Consider the following 12,004-nt stretch of genomic DNA (forward strand, 5'->3'; position numbering starts at 1 on the left):
GGGTATTGTGAGCGCACTGTGGTCCCATTCTACCAGCCTCACCCCCATTGCAGCTGCCCTATACTTGTGCTACCATCGCCCCTCAGTGTAATACAGAACCATTATTGCCATTGCAGTGCGGCTGTCTGTCTGCATTGCCATTGAAGATCATGTAGGGTATAGTCAGCACACTGTGGTCCCATTCTACCAGCCTCACCCCATTGCAGCTGCCCTATACTTGTGCTACCATCGCCCCCTCAGTTGAATACAGAACCATTATTGCCATTGCAGTGCCGCTGTCTGTCTGCATTGCCATTGAAGATCATGTAGGGTATAGTCAGCACACTGTGGTCCCATTCTACCAGCCTAACCCCATTGCAGCTGCCCTATACTTGTGCTACCGTTGCTACTCAGTAAAATAGCCACTGTCGTGGTTGATGTCTACATTGCATAGCTTTAATTTAAAAAAAAAAAAAAAAAAGTTCCTACTGAAACCATGAGCAGAGCTGCACGGTGACTCAGTCATACAACAGGATGAAGTGATGAAAAAAACAAATTTCAAACGAACAGGGAAAAGGAAATGAGGTCAAACCGCTGAGCACGAACGAGGTTGTTGGCAGCCTACTTCTTTATTAACAAAGACAAAACGTTTATCACGCTACCCTACAAGACTAGCGTTGTGCATTTCTTACCAATGGTTACATCAAAATATATCTATTGTGGTAAAGAGGCAGGCGGTCAAGGCTGGTCAGCGGAGAGAATGGCAGAGTCAGGGGCAGTAACTGCAAAACCAAACCCCGCCCAAGCGCAGCTGTCACAGTGCATACCAGACCATGCTTTCTGTCTTTCTCTCCTTCACTGAACCATCTCCTCTCACTCTAGTCTAGGGCAGGTTTTCCCATTCCTGGTCCTGCCCCCCCCCCCTTGTTAACCAGACCCCTTAATTTCAACTGTTTAATGAGACCTTTTTAATTGTTCTCAGCTCCTAACAAGTTGCAGAGTTCAAGTTACCTTATACGATTGACTTGAAATCTGCAACTCTTTAATTAAGTTAATTGCAGGTTCAGTTAAGGGTCTAGTTCAGTAATTCGGAGCTCGGATGGAATGTAAACCAGCAGGCGCATGAGGGGTTCCCCACAGGACCGGGGTTGAAAACGACTGCTCTAGAGTACACTGTTCCTCTAACATGCTCTCTCCTTGTGCTGCCCCTAAACGTAAGACCATAAGAAAGTTTCCAAACGAGAGGAGGCCCCATTCAGCCCAGCTTGCTCGTTTGGTTGTTAGTAGCTTATTGATCCCAGAATCTCATCAAGCAGCTTCTTGAAGGATCCCCAGGGTGTCTCTGATTTTAATATGGGACCCTTTTAGACATACATTTTAACTGTTGGTTATGAAAACAAGAAGTCTTTTGTAGTTTCAAGAATATCAAACTTTATTTAATGAATTAAAAACAAATGAATGAAAAGCTATCTTTAAATAACTCACAATGCAAATACATCCATTAGTGTGTGTGTGTGTGTGTGTGTGTGTGTGTGTGTGTGTGTGTGTGTGTGTGTGTGTGTGTGTGGTTTATACAGGAGGGGGGAAAATGACATCTGGCTCAAAAAGTTTGTGGTTTTAGAAAAAAAAAATGATAATGTACAATACTGAAGAATAAAAGGAAATAAATGGATAAATTGACTCTATACCGCGATGCCTGAAGGTTTAAATAGAAAGGAGCAGTAGATCTTTACATCATCAACTACATAGCGAATGACATCACAAAGACATTAGAATTACAGAACAAGAAATGTGTGGTTGCCATGGCATCAAAAGCCTATAAATACCGCCAATGTTTGTTTTCAAACACACTTCACCTTGACAAAGTCATGTTAAAGTCGGCTCTTTGAGCTAAAACGTAAATATATATATGAAAGAAAAGTTTTTTTGTTTTTTTTTTAAATGTACACAAAAGTTATAAAAGATTAAAAAAATATTTTTATTTTCAGGACGTTTCGGGCTAAAGCCCTTCTTCAGCTGTTTAAAATGAAAAGTGAACACAGTGCAGTAAACTTGCTATAACTTTTGTGATTCCTTTTGCCCCGAAACATCCTGAAAATAAAAATATTTTTTCATCTTTTAAACCTTTTGTGTACATTTTTTTTTTAAAACCCTTTTCTTTCATATGCTGTACACTGGATTTTAAAACCTTGCTTTACACACCTTTAAAAAGGGAGGTCAGGTTTTTAAAACCTTGATAATATTGCGAGCACGGATAATAATAATAATAATAATAATAATAATAATAATAATAATAATAAACAATATTGCTGGTGCTGATTACTCTACTAAAAGTTTACCAAGGGATTTTTGGTGTTTGTACCATGCATTGAGGTTCACTTGCACTAGGGGGAGCCAGAGAGACACATATTTAAATGTGCACTGTATTACCAAACCTCTCTGTGCTTTACAATGCTTCCCTAAGCTTTACCAGACCTCTCTGTGCTTTACAATGCTTCCCTATGCTTTACCACACCTCTCTGTGCTTTACAATGCTTCCCTAAGCTTTACCAGACCTCTCTGTGCTTTACAATGCTTCCCTGTGCTTTACCAGACCTCTCTGTGCTTTACAATGCTTCCCTATGCTTTACCAGACCTCTCTGTGATTTACAATGCTTCCCTATGCTTTACCACACCTCTCTGTGCTTTACAATGCTTCCCTATGCTTTACCAGACCTCTCTGTGATTTACAATGCTTCCCTATGCTTTACCACACCTCTCTGTGCTTTACAATGCTTCCCTAAGCTTTACCAGACCTCTCTGTGCTTTACAATGCTTCCCTGTGCTTTACCAGACCTCTCTGTGCTTTACAATGCTTCCCTATGCTTTACCAGACCTCTCTGTGCTTTACAATGCTCCCCTATGCTTTACCAGACCTCTCTGTGATTTACAATGCTTCCCTAGACTCTTAACAAATCCTTGCTCACGTGAATCTTTCCTTCGAAGATGGTCCACAACACTGACTCCTGGCGGGGGGGGGGGGGGGGGGGGGGGGGGGGTCGTAGCCATAGTTTTATATATTATACTGGACTGTGGCTCCAGCAATGATTCAGACAGCCCCCCCTGAGTTTCAATAGCCATAGTTTTATATATTATACTGGACTGTGGCTCCAGCAATGATTCAGACAGTCCCCCTGAGTTTCAATAGCCATAGTTTTATATATTATACTGGACTGTGGCTCCAGCAATGATTCAGACAGTCCCCCCCTGAGTTTCAATAGCCATAGTTTTATATATTATACTGGACTGTGGCTCCAGCAATGATTCAGACAGCCCCCCCCCCTGAGTTTCAATAGCCATAGTTTTATATATTATACTGGACTGTGGCTCCAGTAATGACTCAGCTCTGGCAGTGTATCTCTTTCAGCTCCACTCCGTTGGAATACCAGAACTCTGTGATTTCCTCCACGGTGACTTTAGGCTGCAACCACAGGCTGCGTTCCTTCCTCCTGGGGTGGGCAGGGGGCGCCGAAGAGCAGTTCGGCTTTGCCCACAACCCCGCCTCCACAGCCGTCGAGGCTTCTCTGCGGACCTGCAGCCTGGCGCACAGGAAGACGGTCGCGCTGCCGAAAATCGAAACGAGCAGCCCCAGAGCCGAGAGGACGGCCAGGCAGGTGATCCTGTCCCTCCTGGTCTTCGAGAGAGGCGCGGCGGGACTCGAGGGGGGCGGCACGCTCAAACCCGTACCCGACGGGCCGTTCCGCGACGTTGGAATCCGTTCCGTCGATCCCTGATCTGAGTTCGCTGTCTGTTCTTCACAGTTTGAGACGCAGAGAAAAAACAGCAGGAGAATTGCGCCTTTCGCCATCACCTGAGTGTACCTGAGAACAAAAAAAAATATCATTTTCAACCGACACTAGATTCAGACAGTACCCCCTGAGTTTCAATAGCCATAGTTTTATATATTATACTGGACTGTGGCTCCAGCAATGATTCAGACAGTACCCCCTGAGTTTCAATAGCCATAGTTTTATATATTATACTGGACTGTGGCTCAAGCAATGATTCAGACAGTCCCCCTGAGTTTCAATAGCCATAGTTTTATATATTATACTGGATTGTGACTCCAGCAATGATTCAGACAGTCCCCCTGAGTTTCAATAGCCATAGTTTTATATATTATACTGGACTGTGGCTCCAGCAATGATTCAGACAGTCCCCTCTGAGTTTCAATAGCCATAGTTTTATATATTATACTGGACTGTGACTCCAGCAATGATTCAGACAGTCCCACCTGAGTTTCAATAGCCATAGTTTTATATATTATACTGGACTGTGGCTCCAGCAATGATTCAGACAGTCCCCCCTGAGTTTCAATAGCCATAGTTTTATATATTATACTGGACTGTGACTCCAGCAATGATTCAGACAGTCCCCCTGAGTTTCAATAGCCATAGTTTTATATATTATACTGGACTGTGGCTCCAGCAATGATTCAGACAGTCCCCCTGAGTTTCAATAGTCATAGTTTTATATATTATACTGGACTGTGACTCCAGCAATGATTCAGACAGTCCCCCCTGAGTTTCAATAGCCATAGTTTTATATATTATACTGGACTGTGGCTCCAGCAATGATTCAGACAGCCCCCCTGAGTTTCAATAGCCATAGTTTTATATATTATACTGGACTGTGGCTCCAGCAATGATTCAGACAGCCCCTCTGAGTTTCAATAGCCATAGTTTTATATATTATACTGGACTGTGGCTCCAGCAATGATTCAGACAGTCCCCCTGAGTTTCAATAGCCATAGTTTTATATATTATACTGGGCTGTGGCTCCAGCAATGATTCAGACAGCCCCCCATGAGTTTCAATAGCCATAGTTTTATATATTATACTGGACTGTGGCTCCAGCAATGATTCAGACAGTCCCCCCCTGAGTTTCAATAGCCATAGTTTTATATATTATACTGGACTGTGGCTCCAGCAATGATTCAGACAGTCCCCCTGAGTTTCAATAGCCATAGTTTTATATATTATACTGAACTGTGGCTCCAGCAATGATTCAGACAGTCCCCCCCTGAGTTTCAATAGCCATAGTTTTATATATTATACTGGACTGTGGCTCCAGCAATGATTCAGACAGTCCCCCTGAGTTTCAATAGCCATAGTTTTATATATTATACTGGACTGTGGCTCCAGCAATGATTCAGACAGTCCCCCTGAGTTTCAATAGCCATAGTTTTATATATTATACTGGACTGTGGCTCCAGCAATGATTCAGACAGCCCCCCTGAGTTTCAATAGCCATAGTTTTATATATTATACTGGACTGTGGCTCCAGCAATGATTCAGACAGCCCCTCTGAGTTTCAATAGCCATAGTTTTATATATTATACTGGACTGTGGCTCCAGCAATGATTCAGACAGTCCCCCTGAGTTTCAATAGCCATAGTTTTATATATTATACTGGGCTGTGGCTCCAGCAATGATTCAGACAGCCCCCCATGAGTTTCAATAGCCATAGTTTTATATATTATACTGGACTGTGGCTCCAGCAATGATTCAGACAGTCCCCCCCTGAGTTTCAATAGCCATAGTTTTATATATTATACTGGACTGTGGCTCCAGCAATGATTCAGACAGTCCCCCTGAGTTTCAATAGCCATAGTTTTATATATTATACTGGACTGTGGCTCCAGCAATGATTCAGACAGTCCCCCCCTGAGTTTCAATAGCCATAGTTTTATATATTATACTGGACTGTGGCTCCAGCAATGATTCAGACAGTCCCCCTGAGTTTCAATAGCCATAGTTTTATATATTATACTGGACTGTGGCTCCAGCAATGATTCAGACAGTCCCCCTGAGTTTCAATAGCCATAGTTTTATATATTATACTGGACTGTGGCTCCAGCAATGATTCAGACAGCCCCCCTGAGTTTCAATAGCCATAGTTTTATATATTATACTGGACTGTGGCTCCAGCAATGATTCAGACAGCCCCTCTGAGTTTCAATAGCCATAGTTTTATATATTATACTGGACTGTGGCTCCAGCAATGATTCAGACAGTCCCCCTGAGTTTCAATAGCCATAGTTTTATATATTATACTGGGCTGTGGCTCCAGCAATGATTCAGACAGCCCCCCATGAGTTTCAATAGCCATAGTTTTATATATTATACTGGACTGTGGCTCCAGCAATGATTCAGACAGTCCCCCCCTGAGTTTCAATAGCCATAGTTTTATATATTATACTGGACTGTGGCTCCAGCAATGATTCAGACAGTCCCCCTGAGTTTCAATAGCCATAGTTTTATATATTATACTGGACTGTGGCTCCAGCAATGATTCAGACAGTCCCCCCCTGAGTTTCAATAGCCATAGTTTTATATATTATACTGGACTGTGGCTCCAGCAATGATTCAGACAGTCCCCCTGAGTTTCAATAGCCATAGTTTTATATATTATACTGGACTGTGGCTCCAGCAATGATTCAGACAGTCCCCCTGAGTTTCAATAGCCATAGTTTTATATATTATACTGGACTGTGGCTCCAGCAATGATTCAGACAGCCCCCCTGAGTTTCAATAGCCATAGTTTTATATATTATACTGGACTGTGGCTCCAGCAATGATTCAGACAGTCCCCCTGAGTTTCAATAGCCATAGTTTTATATATTATACTGGACTGTGGCTCCAGCAATGATTCAGACAGTCCCCTTGAGTTTCAATAGCCATAGTTTTATATATTATACTGGACTGTGGCTCCAGCAATGATTCAGACAGTCCCCCCTGAGTTTCAATAGCCATAGTTTTATATATTATACTGGACTGTGGCTCCAGCAATGATTCAGACAGTCCCCCTGAGTTTCAATAGCCATAGTTTTATATATTATACTGGACTGTGGCTCCAGCAATGATTCAGACAGCCCCCCTGAGTTTCAATAGCCATAGTTTTATATATTATACTGGACTGTGGCTCCAGCAATGATTCAGACAGCCCCCCTGAGTTTCAATAGCCAATATGAACTGTTAATTTGGTAAAAATGGCCGCCCTAGACAATGCCAGCACACAAAAATAATAAAAAAACAACAACATCATCACAGTGGTTTTTACTTAGTGATAAATAATACTGAATTTGTGTTGTAAATTCTAGCAACGGTTCAACAAACCCTCTTAAACCAACTTTTTTGACAAGAAATCAGCAGATTTGAGAGACTCATACCTGGTGTCGTTTTGCCGATTCACTTTTCTCTCTGTGTCGGGCAGAGTGGGGCATTCTGGGAGCCCAAACCCATGCAAGCTTCCTGTACAGGGAGCTCGTACGGTTTCTGAGCAACCAGCCGCAGGTTTCCATGGAGATAGAATTGCGGTGCCGTTGTGGTCTTTAACTTCCTGTACAGACAAAGAGAAGAGAGAATAGACCAAATTCCTTCCAAGAAACAAAAATAACCAAGTGCCACTGCAATGGCAATAATGGTTCTGTGTTACACTGAGGGGCGATGGTAGCACAAGTATAGGGCAGCTACAATGGGGTGAGGCTGGTAGAATGGGACCACAGTGTGCTGACTATACCCTACATGATCTTCAATGGCAATGCAGACAGACAGTGGCACTGCAATGGCAATAATGGTTCTGTATTACACTGAGGGGCGATGGTAGCACAAGTATAGGGCAGCTGCAATGGGGGTGAGGCTGGTAGAATGGGACCACAGTGTGCTGACAATACCCTACATGATCTTCAATGGCAATGCAGACAGACAGTGGCACTGCAATGGTAATAATGGTTCTGTATTACACTGAGGAGCGATGGTAGCACAAGTATAGGGCAGCTGCAATGGGGTGAGGCTGGTAGAATGGGACCACAGTGTGCTGACTATACCCTACATGATCTTCAACGGCAATGCAGACAGACAGTGGCACTGCAATGGCAATAATGGTTCTGTGTTACACTGAGGGGCGATGGTAGCACAAGTATAGGGCAGCTACAATGGGGTGAGGCTGGTAGAATGGGACCACAGTGTGCTGACTATACCCTACATGATCTTCAATGGCAATGCAGACAGACAGTGGCACTGCAATGGCAATAATGGTTCTGTATTACACTGAGGGGCGATGGTAGCACAAGTATAGGGCAGCTGCAATGGGGTGAGGCTGGTAGAATGGGACCACAGTGTGCTGACTATACCCTACATGATCTTCAATGGCAATGCAGACAGACAGCGGCACTGCAATGGCAATAATGGTTCTGTATTACACTGAGGGGCGATGGTAGCACAAGTATAGGGCAGCTGCAATGGGGTGAGGCTGGTAGAATGGGACCACAGTGTGCTGACTATACCCTACATGATCTGCAATGGCAATGCAGACAGACAGTGGCACTGCAATGGCAATAATGGTTCTGTATTACACTGAGGGGCGATGGTAGCACAAGTATAGGGCAGCTGCAATGGGGGTGAGGCTGGTAGAATGGGACCACAGTGTGCTGACTATACCCTACATGATCTTCAATGGCAATGCAGACAGACAGCGGCACTGCAATGGTAATAATGGTTCTGTATTACACTGAGGGGCGATGGTAGCACAAGTATAGGGCAGCTGCAATGGGGTGAGGCTGGTAGAATGGGACCACAGTCTGTCTCTGTGTCTGTCTGTCTTTGTTGGTGTGTGTGACTTTGTCTGTGTGTGTCTGTGTATTTCTCACTTTATCTCTCTCTCTGTCTCGGTGTGTCTGTGTGTGTCTGTGTCTTGATATGTGTCTCTGTCTGTCTGTGTGTCTGTATGTCTGTTCTCTCCCTGTTTCTCTGTCTGTGTGGTTCATTTTTTGTCTCTCCTCAGAGATTAAACAATCTGTGGGGGTGTGGAGGCTATCTGTCTTTACATATCTGGGGAAGTGTTGGGGTCTGTGATGATCGATCGCTGCTTTTCTTAAAGACTCTGCGGAGAGCAGCGACCCACACAAACCCAAGCAGCTGTTTCTTCACTCTGAACTGGTGAATCAGCCCCCGGTCCACACCAGAGACCCTCGTCCGATTGGTTTCTCCGGAGAGCTCCGTCCGTTCAATCCAATAATTGTTTAGTGAAATGTACAAATAATATTAAAAATACTTTAAAATGAATCGACAATATCAGTCTGCCTGGCCACCCCTATGCTATGAAGGTGGAAGTCAACACGACTAACGAATTAGAGAGACAGACAGACACTAGCGGCCCCGATCTCTCACTCAGCAGCCCTTGTGTTTTGTGATCTGCGTTTCCATCGTGAAGTTTCAAAACAGTGAAGGCTTGTTTAAAACCTGTGCTATTCGCCACACTGTTATCAGCTTGACTAACACAACTCTACCCTACCCATTTTTTTTTTGTAAAGCAAGTTTGAATATTTTTAGATCACGTTACTCAGCAAATATGTAAACCAAGTGCAAATATTTGGGCACGCATACAAAAGTTTAGAAGTTCACCACAGTAATTTTGCAGCTAATAAGAGGTGAGTGAATGGATTTTAAAGACGGTCAGCGCTCTTTTAAAGGGAGGGGCCGGTGATCATGTTAATAAAGCTAATAAGAGGTGAGAGAATGGATTTTAAAGACGGTCAGCGCTCCTTTAAAGGGAGGGGCCGGCGATCATGTTAATAAAGCTAATAAGAGGTGAGAGAATGGATTTTAAAGACGGTCAGCGCTCCTTTAAAGGGAGGGGCCGGTGATCATGTTAATAAAGCTAATAAGAGGTGAGAGAATGGATTTTAAAGATGGTCAGCGCTCCTTTAAAGGGAGGGGCCGGTGATCATGTTAATAAAGCTAATAAGAGGTGAGAGAATGGATTTTAAAGATGGTCAGCGCTCCTCTAAAGGGAGGGGCCAGTGATATTATTAAAAACGCTAATAAGAGGTCAAATTATTTTTAAGGGGGTCAGTAATAATGCAGCAGGAGTCTTATTTCCACCCTTGGTGTGACATCATAGGATTTGTTCCTCATTTTGTGCAAAGTCACAGCGGTTGATTTGCAACAGCAGCCCTGCGTGTGTCGCCTCGCCTCTAGCAAAGTCATGCGAGAACAAAAAATATGTTTTGTGGTATTTTATTTTTTCACTGTAAAAAAAAAAAAAAAAAAAAAAGTGTATTTCACGGTCCACGAAATAGTTATTTCAAGATCATTTCACGATTATGATATTTGTCAAAAGCAGAAAAGAAATTGCGATGTCGTATTGTCTCACTTTTAGAGCCAAGGACCAATCGCTGTATTACATGTGAAATAATAAAAAATAAAAAAAAGATATGTTTATATTTGAAAGTTATAAAGAATGTTTATTTATTTATACAACAAAAACGCTGAGAAAGTTTCAAACAGAGAAAAGAAATTTGAAAAAAAAAAAAATATTGTGTAAAAAGACAAATATATATTTTGAAATTCTCTTGTTTATTTTTTAATTTTTCGATTTATGTACCACAGTAAAAGCACAGCCCAGTGTAATAAACCACAGAGAAAGCATTGTAAAGCACAGAGAGGTCTGGTAAAGCATAGGGAAGCATTGTAAAGCACAGAGAGGTCTGGTAAAGCATAGGGAAGCATTGTAAAGCACAGAGAGGTCTGGTAAAGCATAGGGAAGCATTGTAAAGCACAGAGAGGTCTGGTAAAGCATAGGGAAGCATTGTAAAGCACAGAGAGGTCTGGTAAAGCATAGGGAAGCATTGTAAAGCACAGAGAGGTCTGGTAAAGCATAGGGAAGCATTGCAAAGCATAGAGAGGTCTGGTAAAGCATAGGGAAGCATTGTAAAGCACAGAGAGGTCTGGTAAAGCATAGGGAAGCATTGTAAAGCACAGAGAGGTCTGGTAAAGCATAGGGAAGCATTGTAAAGCACAGAGAGGTCTGGTAAAGCATAGGGAGGCATTGTAAAGCACAGAGAGGTCTGGTAAAGCATAGGGAAGCATTGTAAAGCACAGAGAGGTCTGGTAAAGCATAGGGAAGCATTGTAAAGCACAGAGAGGTCTGGTAAAGCATAGGGAAGCATTGCAAAGCATAGAGAGGTCTGGTAAAGCATAGGGAAGCATTGTAAAGCACAGAGAGGTCTGGTAAAGCATAGGGAAGCATTGTAAAGCACAGAGAGGTCTGGTAAAGCATAGGGAAGCATTGTAAAGCACAGAGAGGTCTGGTAAAGCATAGGGAAGCATTGTAAAGCACAGAGAGGTCTGGTAAAGCATAGGGAAGCATTGTAAAGCACAGAGAGGTCTGGTAAAGCATAGGGAAGCATTGCAAAGCATAGAGAGGTCTGGTAAAGCATAGGGAAGCATTGTAAAGCACAGAGAGGTCTGGTAAAGCATAGGGAAGCATTGTAAAGCACAGAGAGGTCTGGTAAAGCATAGGGAAGCATTGTAAAGCACAGAGAGGTCTGGTAAAGCATAGGGAGGCATTGTAAAGCACAGAGAGGTCTGGTAAAGCATAGGGAAGCATTGTAAAGCACAGAGAGGTCTGGTAAAGCATATTAAAAAAAAAACACATGGCAGTATTATAAAGGGTTACCTATCCTTGCTGTTGATGCTGAATCACTAGGATCCTTTAAGACCCGACTTGACAAAGTTCTGAGATCAATCATCTGCTCGGAAGGGGGGGGGGGGGGGGGGGTGGTGTCTATTTTAGTCTCACTATACCAGAGAATTTTGTTTCTTTAACACTTAATCTCGGAAAGGTTATCTTTTTAGTTTGCCTGCCTGACAAACTTTCCTCACCCCTCCGTTCTCCAATCAAAGCCCTTGGCTTTTTCTGAACTGCGTGTTGACACGTTCTGTTTTTGTTGAGTTTCCTGGAAACTGTCATCTTTGAAAAACAGTAGAAAACATTGAGTGATTGCTTTGGATTCCTGATGAGGGATTGAGATGCAGAATGTGACCTTCATGCGACACAAACGCATACCAGGAGGCTGTTTTGTGCAATGCTGTTGTTAAGTGATTGAATTCGGCTTTGCAAAGTGTGATTTCAGGGGGGCGTCTCTTCACTCGGGATCTCCAGCATTGGGAAAACTTCAAAAAAACTCCCAGATAAATGTATT

At 43.0% G+C, this 12,004-nt stretch overlaps 1 protein-coding gene across 1 annotated transcript; it reads right to left on the reverse strand.

Annotated features, from left to right (window-relative positions):
- Positions 1–3,003: 3,003 nt before the first annotated feature.
- Positions 3,004–7,242, reverse strand: si:ch73-248e21.5 (uncharacterized). The gene is made up of 2 exons (XM_059017048.1): positions 7,190–7,242; positions 3,004–3,839 (listed from the first exon to the last, which is right to left on the reverse strand). Exon 2 carries the CDS (start codon positions 3,824–3,826, stop codon positions 3,359–3,361), a length of 468 nt encoding a protein of 155 aa, XP_058873031.1. The 5' UTR covers positions 3,827–3,839; positions 7,190–7,242; the 3' UTR covers positions 3,004–3,358.
- Positions 7,243–12,004: the final 4,762 nt, after the last annotated feature.

Source organism: Acipenser ruthenus, chromosome 54 (genome assembly GCF_902713425.1).
Source record: "Acipenser ruthenus chromosome 54, fAciRut3.2 maternal haplotype, whole genome shotgun sequence".
NCBI lineage: Eukaryota > Metazoa > Chordata > Actinopteri > Acipenseriformes > Acipenseridae > Acipenser > Acipenser ruthenus.

Coding starts and splice junctions, on each gene's coding strand:
- si:ch73-248e21.5 (XM_059017048.1), bottom strand. CDS start 3,826: ATGGCGAAAGGCGCAATTCTCCTGCTGTTTTTTCTCTGCGTCTCAAAC.